General features: G+C 47.1%; 1 protein-coding gene across 5 annotated transcripts in view; it reads left to right on the top strand.

Annotated features, from left to right (window-relative positions):
* IMPDH1 (inosine monophosphate dehydrogenase 1) overlaps nucleotides 1-25,788 on the top strand; it is a 303,033-nt gene that overhangs the window by 198,016 nt on the left and 79,229 nt on the right. For all 5 annotated transcript variants that reach the window (XM_029615228.1, XM_029615232.1, XM_029615229.1 and 2 more), the window contains exon 9: nucleotides 11,934-12,024. In XM_029615228.1, coding sequence (XP_029471088.1) covers nucleotides 11,934-12,024 — 91 coding nt within the window. The remainder of the gene's footprint in view (nucleotides 1-11,933; nucleotides 12,025-25,788) is intronic.

Below are 25,788 nucleotides of genomic sequence, written 5' to 3'. Positions count from 1 at the left end.
ACTTCCTCCAGGGTTTTGTCTAAACTCAGCTACATTAACTGCTTTCTTCAACCATATTTATACCCAAGATATTAAAAGGCTTTAACAGACTTCTCAAAGTATCTATGCTGCTGTATATAAAACATGGTTAGTACTCTGTCCTTAACTACCAAATAAATATACAAGATTTGTTGGACAACCTTAAAGTGTATCTGTAGTTGGTAGTTTCACAATATCAATAAGTGTGAAATGTTTCTTAATGGTTTGAAGTTTAGAGTGTATCAATATGACCTGTCACAAAAATTTATCATTCTGTATGCTGCTTCAAGCCAACAATATAAACTGTTATCATCCTTCCCAACTTTTGAGTAGGAAGGTTTCTTAGGAACTGAACAGGTAGAAGGCAGTCATCTGCAAGATGAGACACAAATCAGAGGAGCTAAGAGAAAAGGAGTTCAAACTTGATTATGAAAGGCAATGGTTTTATCCTATTTTAAGCACTCAAGAGGAGAGAAATACTCACCCTATTTTAGTCACCTCAGAAGCAATTTATTTTTGTTTTGCTCAATATGACAAGTCAAAAGAAAATTTTCTCTGAAGAACAACAGGTTGAGTTACACACATGGCTTGCATAACTGTGCTTAGCACTGAACAGTCTTCCATTAAGAGAAATTTCTTAATTTGGTTTCACCATTGATATTCCTCAGTGTTAAAGAAGCAGGCATACGGCTTGAAGTTCATTCCAAAATGTAAAAAGATAAAGTTCATAACTGACCATCGCAAACTTTGCTACAGATATTTGGGACAAGACTACAATTTTTCCAGTGGTGATATCTGTGCAAGATATTACTAGAGTGGTTTAAGTGTCGAAGGGATGGGCTCTGAGCCGTCTTTTCGGGGGCTGAACGAAGCTCAGTGAGGGGTACAAAGAGGGCCATTTTAGAGAGCCTGTCCATTATGACTCATATCACTGTGGAGCTGCATGAAGGAGGAAGATCTACCACAAAGTAAGTGGCTATATGAGTCCAGGGTTCTCACAGGACAAGCAGGATGGTTGTCCTCACAAATGGGTGACATCGAGGATGGAGCCCACCACGGAAAACTTCCGTCAAAGTTTAAACAGAACTTTGACTGGCCCCTACTGGGCATGCCCAGCAAGGCACTGACCCTGCAGCCAGCAGGGGTCTCCCTTCAGTCTTCTTTTTTCCGCGCAGCAGTTGCCACGCGGTGAAAGGAGCTCTCTAACCACGTTCCTGACAGGAATTTGGAAGTTAATTTCCTAAGAAAATTTGCCCCTCAGGGGTCTCCCTTCGACAAATTTTTAGTCATCTTACGGAACCCGGTAAGTTTTTTGCCTTTTTTCCATCGACTACCGTCGATTTTGGCCCTTGAGGCCTGTTGGCACTTACCGATCCCCAGCCTAAATTTTGGCTTCAGGCCATGGCAACGGGGTTCCGCCGTTGTCCGGATTGTACCCGGACTATGTCCATCACAGACCCCCACAGGGTTTGTGTAATGTGTTTGGGTAGTGAGCATGATGTCCTGACTTGCACCAAATGTGCCTTAATGACACCCAAGGGTCTCAAAGCCAGGATGGAGAAGATGGGGCTCCTCTTCCATGCACCTACCCCAACGCCATCGATAGCATCGACGTCATCGGAACCGGCACCGTCGAAGTTGTACCATCATCGTCAACCCTCCGGTGACCGTCTGCCATCGATCGCTTCTCGGCCGTCGACTCCCGTCCCTTCCCCGGATGGGCGAGGGGATCGGAAGGAAAAGCACCGCCATCGACGGCACAAGTCTCGGCCTGTCGAGGATCCATAGCCATCGACCTCTGCTCAAGCCGAGCCACCGACAAAGAAGCCGCGAACAGACCGGACACCCTCCACGTCTCGTTCGCCGGCATCGAGGAAACCCTCACCCTCCAGGGGTGCGGGGGCCGTGATCCCACCGGTTACGGTGGTCCCTCCGGCCCTGCCTCAGCCTCCCTCTCCCATCGAGCCGGGTATGGTTACCCCTGGTCTCCGGGCAGAACTGGACCGGCTGGTCCAGGAGGCCATCGAGAAAGCGATGAAGAAATTGCAACCTCCATCGGCACCGTCTCCGGCACCGGTTCCAGTGCCGCCCCCGACACCGGCACCGGCTTCGCCACCGAGGAGGGAACCGACCACCGAGCCGTTGATACAAGCGCTAGCACCGCTACTGAGCCGTATGGAGGCGCTCATGACGGCCCTTCCATCGGTGATTCCAGTACCATCGACAACACCACCGTCTCCGACTGGTTTTTCATCGGCAGGAGAAACACCGTTCCGGATTCCCCCTTCCGGGGTGGTTCCATCAGTGCCTTCTGGTATATCTCCACCGATATATCCTTCGGTTCCATCCATTCCACGCCAGGCACCGATGCCATCGATGCCATTTCTGGTTCCACCTACGGCACCGATTCCACCTCGGTTTCCATCGATGCCTTCAGAGCCTCAGCCAGGTCCATCAGGGCTACAAGCCCCACTTGATCCCTACGATACCTGGGGTGATGATGATGATACATCTTCTGACACAGATTTGCCTTCGCCACCATCTCCTACAGAGAGTAGAAAAAGATCTCCTCCTGAGGATCTATCTTTCATTAATTTTGTGAAAGAGATGTCAGAAGTTGTACCTTTTCAACTACAATCTGAAGCTGATGACAGACACCAGATGATGGAACTCCTTCAATTTCTGGATGCTCCAAAAATCATCGCTTCCATCCCTATACACCAGGTGTTTTTGGATCTGCTCAAGAAAAACTGGGAATCTCCTTCATCAGTGTCACCAGTTAACAAAAAAGCTGACTCCACCTACCTTGTCCAGTCAGCACCAGGTTTCGAAAAACCTCAACTGGATCATCGCTCTGTTGTGGTTGAGTCCGCGCAGAAGAAGGCCAAGCGTCTTAAGCCACACTCTTCTACCCCACCTACCAGGGACAACAAGTTCCTAGATAGTGTTGGACGGAAAGTCTATCATGGAGCTATGTTGATTTCACGCATAGCTTCATATCAACTTTACATGACTCAGTACAACAGAGCCATCCTTAAGCAGATGCAAGACTATGCTGACACGTTGCCAGACCAATACCAACCGCAGCTTCAAGCCCTTCTTCACAAGGGATTTGAGGCAGGGAAGCACGAGATTAGGACTGCCTACGACATATTCGATGCTTCCACAAAAGTTTCAGCCACAGCCATCTCAGCCAGACGTTGGGCTTGGTTAAAATCATCCAACCTTCGCCCAGAGGTTCAAGATCGTCTTGCTGATTTACCCTGCTTAGGCGATAATTTGTTTGGAGAGCAAATTCAGCAGATTGTGGCGGAGTTAAAAGACCACCATGAGACGTTGAAACAACTCTCATCTGTCCCACCTGAGCTGACCTCCAAGCAACCGCAAAAGAAAGACTCTAAGAAGTCATTCTTTCGACCACGCCGTTATTACCCTCCATCGACCAGGCCTCGTCCAGCTCGATCCTCTACTAGGCCTCAGCCGCGTCAGCCTAGGAAGCAAAGGCCTACTGTAGCCCCTCCTCCTGGGCCTGCGGCTGGCCTTTGACTCCCCTGTAGGGAACACATGCCAAACCCCTCTTCCGGACATCCCTGTAGGAGGTCGACTGTACCATTTTCTACAACCTTGGTTGCAGATCACCTCAGATCAGTGGGTGCTAACAATTATCGCACAGGGTTACCACCTCAACTTCATAACTCTTCCGGCAGACTCCCCGCCTCTTCAAGAGTGGAGTCTATCCACCCATTTGGCTCAATTACAACAGGAAGTATCCCTTCTTCTGCAATCAAATGCTATAGAACCCGTTCCTCCCTCTCAACGAGGCAAGGGATTCTATTCCAGATACTTCCTAATACCAAAGAAATCAGGGGGACTACGTCCCATTTTGGACCTTCGAGCCCTCAACAAATACCTTCAAAAAGAGAAGTTCAAAATGGTAACCCTAGGCGCGCTGCTCCCTCTGCTACAAAGAGGGGATTGGCTGTGCTCTCTCGACCTCAAGGACGCTTATACCCACATTGCGATCACACGATCCCATCGCAAATATCTGCGGTTTCTAGTAGGCCACGACCATTATCAATACCGTGTCCTCCCTTTCGGTCTAGCTTCTGCCCCACGAGTCTTTACCAAATGTCTCGTAGTGGTAGCAGCATTCCTAAGGAAGGAAGGTGTCCACGTCTACCCATACCTGGACGATTGGCTAATCAGGGCCTCCACCCAACAGATAGCTCAATCCTCCCTAAAATTGACTATTCAAACACTCCTTTCCTTAGGGTTTCTCGTCAATTACGAGAAATCTTGCTTAGTCCCGTCTCAAACCTTATCCTTCATTGGGGCAGACTTGGACACCTTACAGGCAAAGGCTTACCTTCCTCTTCAGAGGGTCCACACCCTAATGTCCCTGGCTCGCCAGCTCCAGTCTCAGAACACTGCCACGGCTCGCCAGTTCCTCATTCTCCTAGGGCACATGGCATCCTCGGTTCAAGTCACTCCCATGACCCGACTAGCCATGAGAGTAACACAATGGACTCTACGACACCAATGGATTCAAGCTTTTCAGCCTCTGTCCTCCATAGTCACAGTCACACAAGCGCTGCGCCTATCCTTAACCTGGTGGACGACTCAGGTCAACCTCCTTCAGGGCTTACCCTTTCTTCCACCGGATCCGCAAGTAATCCTAACCACCGACGCTTCTCACATCGGTTGGGGAGCCCATGTGGACAACTTTCAAACCCAAGGGTTATGGTCCAAAGAGGAAGCCGAACACCAGATCAATTTCCTGGAACTTCGAGCAATCCGCTATGCGCTCCGCACTTTCAAAGATCATCTCTTTCATCAGATAATCTTAATCCAGACAGACAACCAAGTGGCCATGTGGTACATAAACAAGCAGGGAGGCACAGGCTCCTTCCTTCTGTGTCAGGAAGCTGCGCACATCTGGGCGGAAGCCCTCTCCCACTCCATGTACCTCAGGGCCACTTACCTGCCGGGAGTGGACAATGTATTGGCAGACCAGCTGAGCCGTGTCTTCCAACCACACGAGTGGTCACTCGATCCTCTGGTAGCGACCTCTCTGTTTCACAAGTGGGGTTCTCCCCGCATAGACCTCTTTGCGTCCCCTCAGAACCACAAAGTGGACGATTACTGCTCTCTCATTCGGAGCCAGCACTCTCGGCCGAGGGATGCATTCTCCCTCAAGTGGACAACCGGTCTGCTCTATGCATTCCCTCCACTCCCTCTTGTGTCAAAGACTCTCGTGAAGCTACGCCAGGACGGAGGAACCATGATCCTGATAGCACCTTACTGGCCACGCCAAGTATGGTTTCCAATACTCCAGGATCTCTCCATCCGCAGGCACATTCCTCTGGGAAAGGACCCGCATCTGCTCACTCAAAACGACGGATGCCTCCTCCATCCCAACCTCCAAGCCTTGTCCCTGACGGCATGGATGTTGAAATGTTAGTCCTTCAGCCTTTCAACCTTTCAGATTCCGTTTCTCGGGTCCTGATAGCTTCACGAAAGCCTTCCACAAGAAAGTCTTACTCATACAAATGGAAAAGGTACACATCATGGTGCACTTCTCAGTCCCTTGATCCCCTTTCCTGTCCAATCTCCAAATTCTTGGACTATTTATGGCATCTCTCTGAATCAGGTCTTAAAACCTCTTCTATCAGAATGCATGTCAGTGCGGTAGCCGCCTTCCATAAGGGTATTGGGGGTAATCCTATTTCAGTACAACCCCTAGTAACACGCTTTCTTAAGGGCTTGCTCCATCTAAAGCCGCCCTTGCGTCCTCCAGCCCCATCCTGGGACCTTAACCTGGTTCTTGGTCGTCTTATGAAACCTCCTTTCGAACCTCTGCACTCCTGTGACTTGAAATATCTCACTTGGAAAGTGTTATTCCTTTTGGCTGTTACTTCAGCTCGCAGGGTTAGTGAATTACAGGCCTAGTTACCTATCCGCCTTACACTAAGCTCCTGCAGGACCGGGCGGTACTCCGCACTCACCCTAAATTTTTACCTAAGGTAGTTTCTGAGTTTCATATCAATCAATCCATCATACTACCTATCTTTTTTCCCAGGCCCCACTCCAACTCTGGAGAGCAGACCCTGCATACCCTAGACTGTAAACGAGCTCTAGCTTTTTACCTAGACCGTACAGTTTCCCACAGGAAGAGCACTCAATTATTCGTCTCTTTCCATCCTAATAAGTTGGGACAACCTGTGGGTAAGCAGGCTCTTTCTTCCTGGTTGGCGGACTGCATTTCTTTTTGCTGTGAGCAAGCTGGCATTCCTTTTCAAGACCGTGTTAAAGCACACTCTGTGAGGGCCATGGCGACGTCAGTGGCACACCTTCGATCGGTGCCGCTTCCTGACATCTGCAAAGCTGCAACCTGGAGTTCTCTCCATACCTTTGCAGCCCATTATTGTTTGGACAAGGCTGGAAGACAGGACTCCATCTTCGGCCAGTCTGTCTTGCGTAACCTTTTTCCAACCTGATGTACCAACACCCTTCCACCTACCCAGTTGGGTGCGGATGCCCTTTCCCAAATTTCTCCTCACTTATTGTGCCTGCTGCACACCGTTGGGTACATTTGGTGCAAGTCGGGACATCCTCAGCTCGGTACTCACCCATTTGTGAGGACAACCATCCTGCTTGTCCTGTGAGAAAGCAAATGTTGCTTACCTGATGTAACAGGTGTTCCCACAGGACAGCAGGATGTTAGTCCTCACGAAACCCGCCCGCCTCCCCGCGGTGTTGGGTTCGTTTTATTTTTACTTTCTAGGCACTGCCTGTAGCTTTGAAAATCAGACTGAAGGGAGACCCCTACTGGCTGCAGGGTCAGTGCCTTGCTGGGCATGCCCAGTAGGGGCCAGTCAAAGTTCTGTTTAAACTTTGACGGAAGTTTTCCGTGGTGGGCTCCATCCTCTGTCACCCATTTGTGAGGACTAACATCCTGCTGTCCTGTGAGAACACCTGTTACATCAGGTAAGCAACATTTGCTTTCCCTGGGGGCTGGTAATGGCTGTAAGAGGACCCAGGGTTGGGCACGATCCATCTTGTTCTGTGCACAGGTTAGACAAAAGCTTTTGTAATTCATAATGTCCAATTTGATCATGGCAAGGCCTTGTAGAAAAATGGCTCTTAGACTAGGCTCACCCCAATTCAATTCAGTCAGGTGTCTTGAACTCTATGGTGTATTCTGCAAGGGTGTGGGTGCCTTGACAGATCTGGAGCATATCTGAGGCTCTGGTGGAATGCTTTCCTGGTTCGTTGAAGACAAGGTGTAACTCGTGAAGGAAGGTTGACAAATCTTGCAATATGTGGTCCTCTAGTTCCCAAAGAGGAGACACCCAACACAATGCAGCATTTCCCAAGAGAGAAAGGATGTCCGTAATCTTTGCCTGAGCATCTGGAAATACAGCGGCTTGTGGCTGGAAGTGCATCGGGTACTGGTTTATGAAGCCACGGCACTGTTTGGAATCCCCTGTGAAATGTGGGGGTGGTAAAAGCTAAGAGAAAGGTCTAGCAAGGCAAGAGGCAACCTGGGAAGGCGAAGTTGTAGGTCTCGTGCCGCTTCCTGCCTTAAAGTATCCAACATGACGGCCAACTTTTCCAGGGCTTCTGTAACCTGGTGGAGGACCTGTTGCTGCTCCTGCAACCATTGTGCTAGACCAGAAATTGCTTGGAGTGAAGTTGCTGGGTTCATGGCTTCAGCAAGCTGTTAGGGTTGTGGGCCCTTGTGTTGGAGTGAGGTTGATGCTACCTACTGGGGGGGCCAGTAAGTCCTCACTGCAAATGGGCAACACATGATGCTGAGACAGACTGGAGCTTCACCTTCACCAGTCTCTTTCCCCATGGGTTGAGCCTTTGGGTTCCGGGGTCCAGCAGATCGTAGGAGAGCGTCTCTGGTGAAGAGAGGTTGAAGACGGGGCACGGCTATGGCTGAGGCTGAAGACAAGGCTACAGCTGAGGCTGCGGCATACACTTTACCAAAGGGTAATCATGTGCCCAGGTTCTGTGTGCACGTGCCTAGAGATGCCTTGGAGGAAGTGGTAGCGGTGGAGGCATGCTGCTGCGTCTCATCTGGTCCAGTGTTTGGGGTGAGTGAACCGCCTTGTGGGCTCTCCTGCGAGCCAGGAAAGGTAACAATGCAGTTTTTGCAGCATTTCTACATGAAGTTGGGGGTTCATTTTATTCCCTGCTGGTCAAGAAGCACATCTTGTACGGCAGCGGGCAGATCTATTTAGAACTACATTCATTAGGGTTTGTCAACTACCTGAACTCAGTCAGTTGGAATTTATATTTAAATATATATGTTTGAAATTTTAACAGATAAGCACAACAGGGCACAGCAATTTGGATTCTGTCATTGTAACATTTGGCCAGCTGTGGGGATAGCCCTGTGACAGGCTGCTCTCATCCCTGACACTGCCTGACACTGATGCTCCCTCCATGCTGCATGACCGCCACTATCACTGCCTCCTCCCACGGCGCTGATCCCTAGGGCACACACATGTGCCACTGGCCGGCTTTGATAGGCCCCATGGTAGGAAACTAGCATTGTTGCAGAAGGATGACATCACCAAGGGTTGGGGATTTAAATCCCAGCCATGCTCACAGACCCTGCCTCAGCAACAGGTCCACCTTCCTTGCTGTGTGTTGCTATCTCCATGCTTTGGTTCTCTATTCATGTGCCTCATCTTGCTGTTCCAGTTCCTGCTCCATGTTTTTGCTATCTTGTCCTGCCTTGCCTTGTTTCCCTACTGTCTTGCCCAGTCCATTGTGCTTTGTCTTGTTTCTCCAGTGTGTTATTTTGCCTGTCTCATTTGTGTCTGCCTGAAACTTCAGTTTTGACCTCTGCTTTGGATTCTGACCATGCTCCTGGATTGCTGCCTACCCTGACTTTTGGCTTGGATCTGGATAACGTCTGCTCCCTGCCTGCTTGCCATGATCCTTGGCCTGGACCCAGATACAGTCTGCTCGCTGCCTGCCCTGACCATCACCAATATCTGGACACTCACCACCATGATCACCTTGTAAGGGACACTCGCCTATGTCCTATTAGCCCCTGGAACCCAAAGGCTTAATCTGCAAGGAACTGAGCTGGTATAGGTGAAGCTGTAGTTCCAGTCCCTGTAAGGGCATGTCCGCCAGCTGTCAGCGTGGGCCTAGTAGGTTCGCCTACTAGGCTGCATCAGCCAAGCCACAGCCTAAGGGCTCACATCTGTGGCAATCAGTTGGAATTTATAGGGGACTCAAGATGTCTTACGGATGTTGGGGAGCTCACCTACAAAGGCTTTGCATCCAGCATTGTCCATCCATGAGAAGATGTTGCGCTTCAGACAACGAGCACACGAAGTATTCAGGAATTAGGTGGACAATACAATTGTTCTGGTTCAAACACAAGCGGTCATGCTCTTTGACCAAGCAGTGAGGAACAGGTTCTAGTTTCTAATGGCAGGAGAAGTGTCAGCGTATGAATCTGGATATGGTACAAAAACATGAAGTGTACAAAATAGGTAACACTGTGTGACTCATCAAAAATAAATTGTTTAATAAAGATTCTCAGATGAGGCATTCATATATCAAAAAACTAACTTCAAGCAATTTCTTAGCTCTTAAGAGAAACATGGGACCTTCTGATGGATTCCTTCTTAGAAAACAGAAGGATCTGAAGTATGTTTTTGGAGATACCAAAATATCATATTACACCAATATCAAGGCTGTGAGGGTTGGAAACTAGATGTTGGGGAGAAGAACATTCCCTGGTTCTGCATGATCAGAGATGAGGAAGTTCCCAATTTGATGATTTTTTTTCCAGGACAAATCTTGACATGGAAAACGAAATTCTCTGTCAAAGGAATTATATCAAGGTTCCATGGCTCCTTCTGAGTTTTATCAAGGCTTTGCCTCCCAGAGGTATGGTAGACATTAATATAGAAGATCTATTGAGAAAGGGTATCTGTTAGCCTGCCTTCTGATTTTCTCTTGGAGCAGAAGACTGCTACCCCAACTTTACCTAACCTATAAATCAATAGATAGAACAAAACCACAAAGTGTGTAAAATAAATAATACCTTCTGAATCATTAAAAATAATAATTTATTAAAAACTCTCATATATAGAGGTATATCAAATGACCAGCTCTGGTCTTTATACTTTAAGAGCTAAGAAATTGTTTGATGTTGGTCATTTTGATATCCTAGCAATCAACACCTGGATCCCATAGTGTTTTTGGCCAAGAGAATTTGGATTTCTATTTCAGGATTTATCACGGAGGGAATCAGTCAAATTATGATCTTTCCCCAACTCTAATCGTGCAGAACCTAAGGAATGTTGCTTCACCTCAACATCCAGTTTCTGGCCTCACAGCCTTGATGTAGTAATATGATTCCTTGATTTTTCCAAAAAGGTATTGCAAAATCTTTGGTTTTCTAGAAGGGAATCTACCGGATGTTATGTTTTTAAATAGAGGCAGTTTGCCCTTTGGTGAGGGCAAGACCCTAAATCCTTTATCCCACACAAACTGCTTGGAAACTTTTTCTTTCAGAATCCAACCTAAAAACCAGCTGTTAAGATTCATCTTGGTGCAAAAGAAATTTCTGTACAGCCTTTTGTTCAGGGGTGTACCAGCAGAGCCCATGAATTGTCTAGCTGGTCAGCGTGATATTTGCGTTCCAGCTCACAAAGAGCACTAATGATAGTATCCCATTGTCTGGATGCAGCCTTCTGGTTGGAAAACAGATTTGGTCTGTCCTCCAGTCTTTGAGGAGAAGAGCTTAGCTTCATCCTTCACAGAACCCATTTTTATGATTTTGGATTATAGCTGTTAGCCAAAAAGACAACAGAAAAAAGGATTTTCCTAACAAATATATTTCCCACCCAATGGCAATTCTTGTTTTCCTCTTTCTAGAAGACAACCAACCCTTAATCTCACTTATGTGACTTGGTGTCTTCTTTGAAGACAGCATTTCACTAATCACAAAAAGTGATCCAGTTCCCCTTTTTGCAGTTCTCTCCACCTGCCAAAGCTAAATAATGGAACTGTCTATGGGCAGCAAAAGTCATTTACCCTTTTCATAAAAATCTGAAACACATACATTCTGTGCCAAGCACAGTCATGTAACTCACTTGTGTGGCTAAGCCAGTTGCCTTCACCTGCTTGTAAGCTAGAGGTATTAGTTCATATTTACAATCAATTTATGGTCTAGATGTATATAAGTAACCTTGAAGAAAATCTTGGTTCTAACAGACGTCTATTTACATAGCAAATTGTATCCCCAGGATGCCATGTTGAACTCCATCTTGTACTTGCTCTGTTTTGGTCTGGTTTAGTTGATCCTATAAAGCTCAGCAGAGTACATTTTTTTCAAATTCCAATCACTGTTCCTTTCTCCTATGTTCATGGGTAGGAGAATGTACTGAAAGATCAGAATCAGTACTTTCACTGATGTCTTCCCATGGGACTCCTACCTACATGATAAGTCTGCATTAGTGTAATAAGAACGTTTCCAGTTGGTTCCACCCACTGATTTTATTGTCACCTAACCATTCCCATGACCAGTAATGGATCATACATGTATTGAGTGTCATTTGACATCTACACATACAGAAGATAGGTGTTTATTTCATCAGTTTTTGTTGGGAGTTCCATAGCTGGAGCCAGCCCCATGTTTTTTTATTGCAGTATGGGGTACTAGTAAGTTTCTTTCCTCTCTGGAGTCTGGACATGTCATGGAAATGATACATTCAGACCCAGGACACTGAGGGTGGAGTGTGGTGGAAGAAATTGCCACTGCAGGATAACAAGGGACTGAAATGAAAGCTGTGCCCTCACTGCTGTATCTTTAGCCATCTGTGTTTGTGTTTTCCCTTTCTAACCTCCATTTTCTTTTCCTTCTGCCATTCTTGCAGGACTCATCTCAGGGAAACTCAGTCTATCAGATTAACATGATCCATGACATCAAACAGAAATACCCCGAGCTGCAGGTAGTTGGTGGGAATGGTGAGTGTCCGGGTCCTTCACGAGCCATGAAGGTTATTCTCCCATAGCCTTCGCCTACCTTTTTTTCTTCCCCTTCTTTGGCTCAAATGTGAGGACAAAACAGGACACTCGGGCTCTTCCTTCAGTATGGGCTTGCAGCTTCCTGAGTGTCTTAAGCAACAAAAAAGAAAGAAAGTACGAGTATGTAGAGAAAAGTATTACATCTGATGTTGCACATTAGGCTTCAAGGGCCTTGTAGGTCTGCTCTTCAGCTCTCTGAGGCCTTATGAGACTCTGACAACTAATGTGCATTAAGATTTATGTATGTATGTGGGTGTAGGTGTATATGTGTGTGTATGTATGTGTGTGTATATATATATATATATATATATATATATATATATATATATATATATATAAATTATTTTTTTTTTTTGGTTCAATAAAATGTAAAAGTCACCAACTTTATGGTGGAGTCAGGTTGACTTAATGGTTAGTTTCTCTATACCATGCTTCCTACTTTGTTATAGTTGGAAAACTGCCTTGGCGTTCTCTTAATAAAAATTAAACCCTTACATTCAAAGTATGGATTTAATGATCATAGAACTGTGTACTTTAATTTTTTTCCGGTTGGTGTATTGCCTCTTTTGCTGTCTGCCAGAAAGGAATTTTTTTCTTTCCCTGGCCAGCTTTTTCAAGCCATAGCCTGATCAGAACCTGCATCAACCATACACAGCTCTGTGATTGGAGGGAAGATAAGTGAGGAGCTTTAAGAGTACTTAGCAACTGTGGAGATGGAGAGAATGATGCTGGTAGCCATTTTAATTTATTTTTTCATAACCTTCATTGAATATTTAGTACCAAAGGCATGTAACAATTCAGGGGCGTACCAGAATAACTTGCAGTGTGCTGTTTGATATGTTTATCACCCATAAATCTTTCCAACTTTGGTGTTTACGATAAATTGAAGAAGTGCATAGTTTAAATAATCAGCAGTGATGACATCTGTAGACAGAACATCTTGGAATCAACCATAGGCATCATGTTGGAATAGCTATCTTCATGTCTCCATATGAGATCCATGGAGTAAACTCAGTAGACTGTATAAACTTACATGAGAGTTGACCATGTGAAGAAAGACAGACAGAAATATGGTAGATGACTTGAGGTTTTAAATATATTTCTCTAATGGTTTTCAGGATGATTTTTGGAAGGGAAACTTAGTGAACAGTAAAGATAATACCATTATCATCATCTGCAATATCTTTCTCCATGGCCATGCTTCCAAATTTGTGCCCGTACACATTTGGTATCCACATATAGCTTTAGGCCCATTTGTAATGGGGTCCTTAGTCCCTTGGATCATCAATTTAATAAGAGTTTTGGGTCCATTGGCAGAGTAACCTGAATAATGAGAAAAATATTTCTAACTTTGTCCCAAAATCTGCAAATCCGTGGGTATTTTCAATAGAGATGAAAGAATGTACTCATGGTCCCCGCAGTCTCTCCTGTCATTTCTGGAACTCTGTTACTCTGTTCATTTGTGGTCATCCTGCCTGTACTGTTCAGGTATGTAACCAGTGTGACGCACAATTGCTTTTAGCAGTGTCTGTTTATACTCTACCAGCCTAATTTGAAGTTGCTCTGAGAGGACAATATTCTCCTCCACTCTCTGGGATACCCTTGCATTTATTTCACCAGTTCATTTATAAAATATAGGAATAGAAGACTGTTCTTTGTTTTTACTCTTGAATATTATTGATTAGACACTTTATCATTTTTATTGGACTGTATCATAGAACTGTCATATAATTTAGCAACTTGATGTTGCTTAAATCTGACATATGTTTAATTCCTGTATATCTACATTGTATAGGACAGCCATTATGAGAACCAGTAGTTTTACTTTGCTGTTTTGAGGGCAGACTAGCCTTAGAAGTTTCTGTGTAATGAATAGAACACAGTTATTGCCAAGCTGATTATATATCAGCTTGGCAAAAAGTTATACAATATGTTACTCAAAAAAGTTCTTTGTTATATGTAATTGCCCACAAGCAAGCTTATTCAACTGTTCTCTGTAAACCGATTTGATTTACATATAATGTAAGAAGATCGGTATATAAAAACCATAAATAAATAAATAAATAAATATGAGGCTACAGATGGCAATTTTCCCGTCGATAGCAGGGCTGAATTAGCCATGCTGTCTGGGAGGGCGTCATGACTGGTCAGTGGACTGAGTTTTCTCAGTTAGTTACAGAGTTTTGAACTCTGCACAGTGAGCTTCCCGCGCGACCATCTTGTTTCCTCAGTCTCTTTTTTTTCTGCTAGCAGACTGCATGTGGGGTTTCTCTCCTCCTCGTCTCTGAAGAGATTTTTTTTATCCTTTTTTCTCATTTTCTCCACATTTGCAGTGATGGCTCTTAAGCCATATGGTTTTAAGTACTACCAGTGGGGTAAAATTATGTCCATAACGATGGACATAATTACTGCTATATTTGCCTGGGCCTGGAGCACGACCAAGCCTCATATTGAGACTGTGGTCGTATGTCACCCCAGGCCCAAAGGCAATGAGCAAAAAAAATCGCATGTTTGAAGTCACCATCCACGCAGTCTTTGCCGGAACCAACGAAGAGGCCAAAGAAGATAGCCAAAAGGTCAGCTTCGCTAGAGAATGCCTCGGCCAGGTCAGAAATACCACCAGGCCCTCTGAAGGGAGTTGAGGCCTAGACTCCCCTCCTACCAAAAACCTCTCATGAGTCGCTCTGGTTACAGGGCCTCGTACCCGTTCACTCCCGCTCTACAACGCCAAAAAATTTGGAGCGTGTGAAAGTTAAGCGAACGAAGCATTCGCACAGTGCATCAGGACACTGCGCATGGGGCACCAAACAACGGCGCACTGAAGCATACCACATTAAAACACGGCGCTTCGAAACATTCTGCATCAGAGCACATAGTTCACGACGCATCGAGGCATAAAAATTCTAAACATGCGAAGCTTTCGACACCTTTGCAGTCTGACGCACTCTTTGTACCAGCCTCGTACTCCAACATCTGTCTCAATGCAGTCTACACTGCATAGTCAAAAACATCTAAAAAAAAAAAAAAAAAAAAAGACACAGAAAACAAAACAGTCATCAAAAACTCCGGTGACACTCTTGAGTTGGACGTGGAACTAGTGTCTGACCATGATTCTTCACTTAGCGAGGGTTCTGAATCTAATTGGTCTTCACTCAGTAGATCACAATCCCCTCATCTTCCACATCAGCCATGCCTACCTCCTCAGGACTTGATCTTAGCAGCTTTTCCTCAAGGACCGAGTCCATCTCCAGGACCTTCACAACATCAACATCTTGCATCAAAGGCGATGTTACAAATTACGCAGGCATTAAACTCTTTTTTTTTTCAAGATCTGGAGTCTGCACATCCTCAGCCTCCAAACGCACCTTCTCAACCATCCCCACCTGCATCACAGAGTGAGTCCTCTCCTTCCGACTCAACCAACAGCACCATCTCCAGTCCCAGACCGGCCAGGTTCCCCAGACTCTCAATGGACATCCTCGTCACCTGGTTCATCCACTGGATTCCCATCTGACCCTCCAGAGGGTCTTCCGGAACCTTACTCCCCTCCTGAAGACTTATGCAAAATTCATCGAAGATGGGATCTCAAATATTGAGACAGGAAAGATCCCTGACCCTAGGTCAGAAGTACTAGGAATACTAAAAATATTTGAAATGCCACCAGAGCCAACGGCTCAACCAACACATACAGTGTTAGATGCAGTTCTTCGTAAGATGTGGGAGAAACCCTTTACCACCACAGCTGCATCAAGGAAGATTGACTTAAAATACTGTATACGTAATTCAGCAATATACAATTCCACACAATTACCCCACAACTCAATAGTGGTAGAATCTGCACTAACAAAGGCAAAATGAACAAGACCTCATGCCAATTCACCACCAGGAAAGGGACCGTAAGTTTATGGATGACTTCGGCCATAAGGTCTACCATTTCTCCATGCTAGCAACAAAAATTCAACACCATCAATTTTACGCAATCCAGTATTTATTTGAATGTCTTCAGAGATTGTCCCTTATGTTTAGTCTCTGATAACACCTTACCACAACCATTTACAGACATGGAGGAGGGCCTTCGACATTTACTCAGGTCTGCATACGAGTCATTCGAGTCTTCTGCAAGATCTTCGGCTACAGCAGCCTGACGAATGGCTTGGTTGAGAGCGAGCGCAATAAGAGAGGATGTTCATGGCAAACTAATCGATATACCCGGTATGGGGGATAATCTTTTTGGGGATAAATTTGGGGAAACTGTTACCTGATTTAAAGAACAGAGTACGGCTGTACTGTCACTAACATCTCCAGTGGACCCCCATACCTCTTCCAGAAAATTCAACCCCTCGTTCAGGAAAAGATCCTATTCCAGAACACCTTTTAAACCATACAGTACCTATCAATCACAGAATTATTCCCATTAAAGGTATCAGTCTCAAACTCCTCCATCCCTTGGGCGCCCTTGTTAATGACAACAAAAGCAAGCACCAACAGCTTCTCAAAAACAAACTCCATCTTTTTGAGCTATCCCGAGCCACCTCCACCACCATACATAGGGGGTCGCCTTCGACATTTTTATACCAACTGGGAGGCGATCACTCAAATCAATGGGTACTAAACATTCTCACAGGACAAGCAGGATGGTTGTCCTCACAAATGGGTGACATCGAGGATGGAGCCCACCACGGAAAACTTCTGTCAAAGTTTAAACAGAACTTTGACTGGCCCCTACTGGGCATGCCCAGCAAGGCACTGACCCTGCAGCCAGCAGGGGTCTCCCTTCAGTCTTCTTTTTTCCGCGCAGCAGTTGCCACGCGGTGAAAGGAGCTCTCTTACCACGTTCCTGACAGGAATTCGGTATTTTTCTATCCGAAGAAAATTTGCCCCTCAGGGGTCTCCCTTCGACAAATTTTTGTCACTTTCGCGGAAACCGGTAAGTTTTTTCCCTTTTTTAATCGGCGGCCGTCGATTTTGGCCCTTGAGGCCTGTGGGAACTTACTGAGCCCGCGCCTAAATTTGGCCTTAAGCCATGGCGACGGGGTTCCGTCGATGTCCGGATTGTACCCGGACTATGTCCATCACTGACCCCCATAGGGTTTGTGTTTTATGTTTGGGTAGTGAGCATGATGTCCTGACTTGCACCAAATGTGCCTTAATGACACCTAAGGGTCGCAAGGCCAGGATGGAGAAGATGGGGCTCCTCTTCCATGCACCCACCCCAACGCCATCGATAGCATCGACGTCATCGGAACCGGCACCGTCGAAGTTGCACCACCATCGCCAACCCGCCGGTGACCGTCCACCATCGATGACTTCTCGGCCGTCGACTCCTGTCCCCTCCCCGGATGACCGAGGAGATCGGAAGGATAAGCATCGCCATCGACGGCACAAGTCTCGGCCCGTCGAGGATCCGCAACCATCGACCTCTGAACAGGCCGAGCCACCGAAGAAAAAGCCTCGGTCGGACCTGGCACCGTCCACGTCTCGTTCGCAGGCACCGAGGAAACCCTCACCCTCCCGGGGTGCGGGGGCCGTGATCCCACCGGTTACGGTGGTCCCTCCGGCCCTGCCTCAGCCTCCCTCTCCCGTCGAGCCGGGTATGCTTACCCCTGGTCTCCGGGCAGAACTGGACCGGCTGGTCCAGGAGGCCATCGAGAATGCGATGCGAAGATTCCAGCCTCCACCGGCACCGCCTCCGGCACCGATTCCGGCACCGCCTCAGGCACCGACCTCAGCACCGACTCTGCCACCGAGGATGGAACCGACCACCGAGCCTATAGTGGAAGCGTTGGCACCGATACTAAATCGTATGGAGGCACTTATGCGCGCCCTTCCATCGGTGATTTCATTAGCACCGACTACACCATCATCTCCGGAAGGACATTCATCGACAGGAGAAACACCGTTCCGGATTCCTCCGTCCGGTGTCGTTCCATCGGTGCCTTCACATACCTTTCCACCGATTTATCCTTCGGCTCCATCGATTCCAAGATCGGCACCGATTCCATCGGTGGCCCCGAAGCCCTCGATGCCGTTCACTGTTCCGCTTGCAGCACCGGTTCCATCGATGCCTTTGGATCCTCTACCAGGTCCTTCAGGACAGCAAACCTTACATGATCCTTATGATACCTGGGGTGATGATTCATCTTCAGATACAGATTTACCATCCCCACCATCTCCTACAGAGAGTAGAAAACGATCTCCTCCTGAAGATCTCTCCTTTATAAATTTTGTAAAGGAGATGTCAGAAGTTGTGCCTTTTCAGCTGCAATCTGAGACCGATGACAGGCACCAAATGATGGAGCTGCTCCAATTTCTGGATGCCCCCAAGATCATCGCTTCCATCCCCATTCACCAAGTATTTCTGGATCTTTTAAAGAAAAACTGGGAATCACCTTCATCTGTGTCACCAGTCAATAAAAAAGCTGACTCAACCTACCTCGTTCAGTCAGCACCAGGATTTCAGAAGTCTCAACTGGATCATCGCTCTGTTGTAGTTGAGTCTGCGCAAAAGAAAGCCAAGCGTTTAAAGCCACACTCTTCCACTCCCCCTATCAAGGACAACCAATTTCTTGATAGTTTGGGAAGGAAAGTGTATCATGGGGCTATGTTGATATCTCGTATAGCTTCATACCAACTTTATATGACTCAGTACAACAGAGCTATCCTTAAACAAATGCAGGACTACGCTGACACCTTACCGGACCAATACCAGCCACAGCTTCAAGCCCTCCTTCACAAAGGATTTGAAGCTGGGAAGCACGAGATCCGAACGGCCTACGATATCTTCGATGCTTCCACGAAAGTCTCAGCTACTGCCATCTCAGCCAGACGTTGGGCTTGGTTAAAATCATCCAACCTTCGCCCAGAGGTTCAGGATCGTCTAGCCGATTTACCCTGCTTAGGGGATAATCTGTTCGGAGAACAGATTCAACAAATTGTGGCGGAATTGAAGGATCACCACGAGACGTTGAAACAACTTTCGTCTGTTCCATCTGAGGTATCCTCCAAACCACCACCTAAGAAGGACTCCAAAAAGTCATTCTTTCGGCCACGTCGTTATTACCCTCCGTCGACTAGGCCTCGTCCGGCTCGATCCTCCACCAGACCTCAGCCACGCCAACCGCGGAAACAAAGACCTGCTGTAGCCCCACCCCCCGGGCCTGCGGCAGGCCTTTGACTTCCCGACTCGGAGCACATGCCATATCCCACTCCCCCACATCCCTGTAGGGGGTCGTCTGTGCCACTTTCTACAGCATTGGATACGGATTACCTCAGACCAGTGGGTGCTGGCGATTATCGCACAGGGTTACCACCTCAATTTCATAACTCTTCCGGCAGACTCCCCGCCGCTTCAAGCGTGGAGTCTATCCAGCCATTTGGCTCAATTACAACAGGAAGTATCTCTTCTTCTGCAATCAAATGCTATAGAACTCGTTCCTCCCTCTCAACGAGGCAAGGGATTCTATTCCAGATACTTCCTAATTCCAAAGAAATCAGGAGGTCTACGTCCAATTTTAGACCTTCGAGCCCTCAACAAGTATCTGCAAAAAGAAAAGTTCAAGATGGTAACCCTGGGCACGTTACTCCCTCTGCTGCAGAAAGGGGATTGGCTATGCTCCCTCGACCTCAAGGAAGCTTATACCCATATTGCGATAACACAATCCCATCGCAAATATCTGCGGTTTCTCGTAGGCCGCGACCATTATCAATACCGAGTACTGCCTTTCGGTCTGGCATCTGCTCCACGGGTCTTCACCAAATGCCTCGTAGTTGTAGCAGCATTCCTCAGGAAGGAAGGTGTCCACGTATACCCCTATCTGGACGACTGGCTGATCAGGGCCTCCACCCCTCAGATTGCCCGGTCCTCCCTACAATTGACAATCAACACACTCCTTTCCTTAGGGTTTCTTGTCAATTACGAGAAATCTTGCTTCGTCCCATCTCAAACCTTATCTTTCATTGGGGCAGACTTGGACACCTTACAGGCAAAGGCCTACCTTCCGCTACAACGGGTCCAAACTCTCATGTCCCTAGCTCACCAGCTCCAGTCTCAAGACACTGCCACAGCTCGCCAATTCCTAGTTCTCCTAGGACATATGGCATCCTCGGTTCAAGTCACTCCCATGACCAGACTAGCCATGAGGGTAACACAATGGACTCTACGACAACAATGGATTCAAGCTTTTCAGCCTCTGTCCTCCATAATCACAGTCACACAAGCGCTGCGCCTATCCTTAACTTGGTGGACGACTCAGGTCAACCTCCTTCAGGGCTTACCCTTTCTTCCACCGGATCCGCAAGTTATCCTAACCACCGACGCTTCCCACATCGGTTGGGGGGCCCATGTGGACAATTTTCAAACCCAAGGGTTATGGTCCAACGAGGAAGCCGAATACCAGATCAATTTCCTGGAACTTCGAGCAATCCGCTATGCGCTCCGCACTTTCAAAGATCATCTCTTTCATCAGATAATCTTAATCCAGACGGACAACCAAGTGGCCATGTGGTACATAAACAAGCAGGGAGGCACAGGCTCCTTCCTTCTGTGTCAGGAAGCTGCGCAGATCTGGGCGGAAGCCCTCTCCCACTCTATGTACCTCAGGGCCACTTACCTGCCGGGAGTAGACAATGTATTGGCAGACCGGCTGAGCCGTGTCTTCCGACCGCACGAGTGGTCACTCGATCCTCTGATAGCGACCTCTCTGTTTCACAAGTGGGGTTCTCCCCGCATAGACCTCTTTGCGTCCCCTCAGAACCACAAAGTGGACGATTACTGCTCTCTCATTCGGAGCCAGAACTCTCGGCCGAGGGATGCATTCTCCCTCAAGTGGACAACCGGTCTGCTCTACGCATTCCCCCCACTTCCTCTTGTGTCAAAGACTCTCGTGAAGCTACGCCAGGACGGAGGAACCATGATCCTGATAGCACCTTACTGGCCACGCCAAGTATGGTTTCCAATACTCCAGGATCTCTCCATCCGCAGGCACATTCCTCTGGGAAAGGACCCGCATCTGCTCACTCAAAACGACGGATGCCTCCTCCATCCCAACCTCCAAGCCTTGTCCCTGACGGCATGGATGTTGAAAGGTTAGTCCTTCAGCCTTTCAACCTTTCAGATTCCGTTTCTCGAGTCCTGATAGCTTCACGAAAGCCTTCCACAAGAAAGTCTTACTCATACAAATGGAAAAGGTACACATCATGGTGCACTTCTCAGTCCCTTGATCCCCTTTCCTGTCCAATTTCCAAATTCTTGGACTATTTATGGCATCTCTCTGAATCAGGTCTTAAAACCTCTTCCATTAGGATGCATGTCAGTGCGGTAGCCGCCTTCCATAAAGGTGTACAGGGTGTCCCTATTTCAGTACAACCCCTAGTAACACGTTTTCTTAAAGGCTTGCTCCATCTGAAGCCACCCTTACGGCCTCCGGCCCCATCCTGGGACCTTAATCTGGTTCTTGGTCGTCTAATGAAACCTCCTTTCGAACCTCTGCACTCCTGTGAGTTAAAGTATCTCACATGGAAAGTGTTATTCCTTTTGGCTATCACTTCAGCTCGCAGGGTTAGTGAATTACAGGCCCTAGTTACCTATCCGCCTTACACTAAACTCCTGCAGGACCGGGCGGTACTCCGCACTCACCCTAAATTTTTACCTAAGGTAGTTTCTGAGTTTCATATCAATCAATCCATCATACTACCTATCTTTTTTCCCAGGCCCCACTCCAACTCTGGAGAACAGACCCTGCATACCCTAGACTGTAAACGAGCTCTAGCCTTTTACCTAGACCGTACAGTTTCTTACAGGAAGAGCACTCAATTATTCGTCTCTTTCCATCCTAACAAGTTAGGACAACCTGTGGGTAAGCAGGCTCTTTCCTCCTGGTTGGCGGACTGCATTTCTTTCTGCTATGAGCAGGCTGGCATTCCTTTCCAAGACCGTGTCAAAGCACACTCTGTGAGGGCCATGGCGACGTCAGTGGCACACCTTCGATCGGTGCCGCTTCCTGACATCTGCAGGGCTGCAACCTGGAGTTCTCTCCATACCTTTGCAGCCCACTATTGTTTGGACAAAGCTGGAAGACAGGACTCCATCTTCGGCCAATCTGTCTTGCGTAACCTTTTTCCAACCTGATGTACCAACACCCTTCCACCTTCCCGGTAGGGTGCGGATGCCCTTTCCCAAATTCCACCCCACTTGTACTGCCTGTTGCACGTCGTTGGGTGCATTTGGTGCAAGTCAGGACATCCTCAGCTCGGTACTCACCCATTTGTGAGGACAACCATCCTGCTTGTCCTGTGAGAAAGCAAATGTTGCTTACCTGATGTAACAGGTGTTCTCACAGGACAGCAGGATGTTAGTCCTCACGAAACCCGCCCGCCACCCCGCGGTGTTGGGTTCGTTTTGTTTTTACTTTTAGGCACTGCCTGTAGCTTTGAAAATCAGACTGAAGGGAGACCCCTGCTGGCTGCAGGGTCAGTGCCTTGCTGGGCATGCCCAGTAGGGGCCAGTCAAAGTTCTGTTTAAACTTTGACAGAAGTTTTCCGTGGTGGGCTCCATCCTCGATGTCACCCATTTGTGAGGACTAACATCCTGCTGTCCTGTGAGAACACCTGTTACATCAGGTAAGCAACATTTGCTTTATCAAAGAAGGTTATTGAATACATTTCATGACACTTCCATTTGTCCCCCATGTACCTCTCCTCCGAAGTACATCAGCCCGCTCACTGTATCTTCAAGAACAGTTGCAAACTCTACAGATACAGAAATCTATTCAAAGAATTCCTATCTCGCAACAAAATCAGGGATTCTACTCCCATTATTTTCTAATTCCAAAAAAGTCCGGAGGTCTTCGTCCCATCTTAGATTTATGAATCCTCAACAAACACATTTAGAGGGAAAAATTCAAGATGACCTCTCTCAAGAGTATTCTGCCCCTCCTACAACCCAACGGCTGGCTATGTTCTATAGACATGAAGGATACGTACTCCCATATACCCATGCACCCTTCTTCCTGGCAATATCTTTGCTTTCAGGCTCAAAACAGCCGCTATCAATACAAGGTTTCTACCCTTTGGCCTGTCTTCAGCTCTGAGAGTATTCACAAAATGTTGCGTGGTGATGGTGGCTCACCTCAGACAACTATAGATAAAAATTTTTCCCTATCTGGACGACTGGCTCTTAGTGGCCTCGGATCAGTCTACTCTACAAGTCCCACATGTTCCAAACGGTCAACTGTTTTCAAACATTGGGCTTCCTAATCAATTACAAAAAGTCCAAACTTCAGCTGACCCAAACACTACAGTTCATAGGAGCCCTCATCAATACAGTACAACAGAGAGCATACTTCCTGCAGGACAGGATTCACACTCTATTCTCACTAGCTCAACGTCTATAAAATCAATCTCATGCATCGGCACGTCAAGTTCTCCAGCTACTGGCTCGTATAGCGGCAGCTATCCATGTGGTTCCCTACACGAGGCTACACATGCGCCGACTACAATGGGGCCTCAAGAATCAATGGTCTCAGTACCTGCAACCGCTCTCAACTGAACGAAATCACTGTGAACCTGGAAGTTGTAGTAGGCCAGATTGACAAACTAAAGAGTAGCAAATCACCTGGACTGGATGGTATGCATCCTAGGGTACTGAAGGAACTCAAAAATGAAATTTTTGATCTTAGTTAAAATTTGTAATCTATCATTAAAATCATCCATTGTACCTGAAGACCGGAGGGTGGCCAATGTAACCCCAATATTTAAAAAGGCTCCAGGGGCGATCCGGGTAACTATAGACCAGTGAGCCTGACTGCAGTGCTGGGAAAAAGTGGAAACTATTCTCAAGATCAAAATTATAGAGCATATAGAAAGACATGGTTTAATGGAACACAGTCAACATGGATTTTCCCAAGGGAAGTCTTGCCTAACAAATCTGCCTCATTTTTTTGAAGGGGTTAATAAACGTGGATAAAGGTGAACCGGTAGATGTAGTGTACTTGGATTTTCGAAGGCATTTGACAAAGTCCCTCATGAGAGGCTTCTAAGAAAATTAAAGTCATGGGATAGGAGGCGATGTCCTTTCGTGGATTACAAACTGGTTAAAAGACAGGAAACAGAGTAGGATTAAATGGTCAATTTTCTCAGTGGAAAAGGGTAAACAGTGGAGTGCCTCAGGGCTCTTCTCTTCACTGCTCCATCGCCGGGGAAGGCCTGCGCTATCGGTGCCGAGCCCCGCCGGGGGAAGGTCAGTGTTTAGCCCCCTCGCCCGAGCGGCCTCAGCGCCGAGAACGGGCCGGAGAGCAAAAGAAAAGAAAAAATTACAGCAGCAGCTAGAACGGGAAACAAAATTGAAAAATCGCGCCGAACCCGCAGAGACACGCCGCTCATGACGCCCAGCGCAAACAGCGAGGCAAAAGCGAAATCAATTATAGCTTTTACAAATAACTCACATCCGCGCCAAAAATCACAGTGATCCGAAGCCAGCCTCCAACAGGAGCCAGCCCAGAGGGGCTTTAAATTCGATTAAGCCCGGCGCCGCGCGCCTAAGGAGCGCGACAAAGGGGCTTGCCCCTTTGTCTCGCCCCTTCGTAGAGCCCCGAGCAGGCCCCGAGCCACACCCGCGGAATAACCTAAATCTACAACTAAGGTAGCAGCTAGCAAAGGTACGGAGCCTACCGATTCAGCCGTATGGAATAAAAGTCCCACCCAACCAACCTCATCCTTTTCACCCTTCTCACCTGCAGCCTCACCTGCAAGCTTCCAGCATTCATCCAGCCTCTTCTGCAAGCTTCCAGCATTCATACAGCCTCACCCGCAAGCTTCCAGCATTCATCCACCCTCTTCTGCAAGCTTCCAGCATTCATACAGCCTCTTCTGCAAGCTTCCAGCATTCATCCAGCCTCTTCTGCAAGCTTCCAGCATTCATCCAGCCTCTTCTGCAAGCTTCCAGCATTCATCCAGCCTCTTCTGCAAGCTTCCAGCATTCATCCAGCCTCTTCTGCAAGCTTCCAGCATTCATCCAGCCTCACCTGCAAGCTTCCAGCATTCATCCAGCCTCACCTGCAAGCTTCTAGCACTCATACACCATCCCCTGCAAGCCTCTAGCTTTCATCAAGCCTCCAACTTTCACATAGCCCCTCCTTCTCAATCCTTCTAACCTCGCAACATAGTCCCTCAAATGGCCCCATTTTTCACAATTCCAATTCTTCAACATAATACACCACCCAAAAGAATTTCTTTCCGACATGCCCAACAACACAACCTTAAATCCCTCTCTTCAACTTTGATCACTCCTTCCACACAACTTCTAGGCCTCACCCTTTTCTCTTTAAGCCTTTTCAATGCTCAATCTCTAACGAAGAAGTCTGTAATCTTAAATGACTACCTCATCGACGTGAAACCGGAGATATGTGCAATCACTGAAACTTGGTTAAAACCATCAGACACAGCAATAATTAATCAACTACCTACAGAGGCTTACGACTTCTTCTCGCTTCTGCGTCATTAAAAAAAAGGGAGGAGGTATTCTTTTAGCAACTAAAAAGGACCTCAGATTCTCTCTACATCAATCCAATTCAAAACTTGAATTCGGCTTCTTCACCTCAGACAAGCTCCAAATCCTTCTCGTATATGCTCCCCCAGGACTCTTGGAATCAGATGCTTCACCACTGGTCGAACTAACTTCCTCCCTCATCAACTTTGACTCACCAGCTA

Source organism: Rhinatrema bivittatum, chromosome 9 (genome assembly GCF_901001135.1).
Source record: "Rhinatrema bivittatum chromosome 9, aRhiBiv1.1, whole genome shotgun sequence".
In the NCBI taxonomy this organism is placed as follows: domain Eukaryota; kingdom Metazoa; phylum Chordata; class Amphibia; order Gymnophiona; family Rhinatrematidae; genus Rhinatrema; species Rhinatrema bivittatum.
The sequence above is the reverse complement of the archived record's forward strand: the minus strand, read 5'-3'. Positions and strand labels throughout refer to the sequence as shown.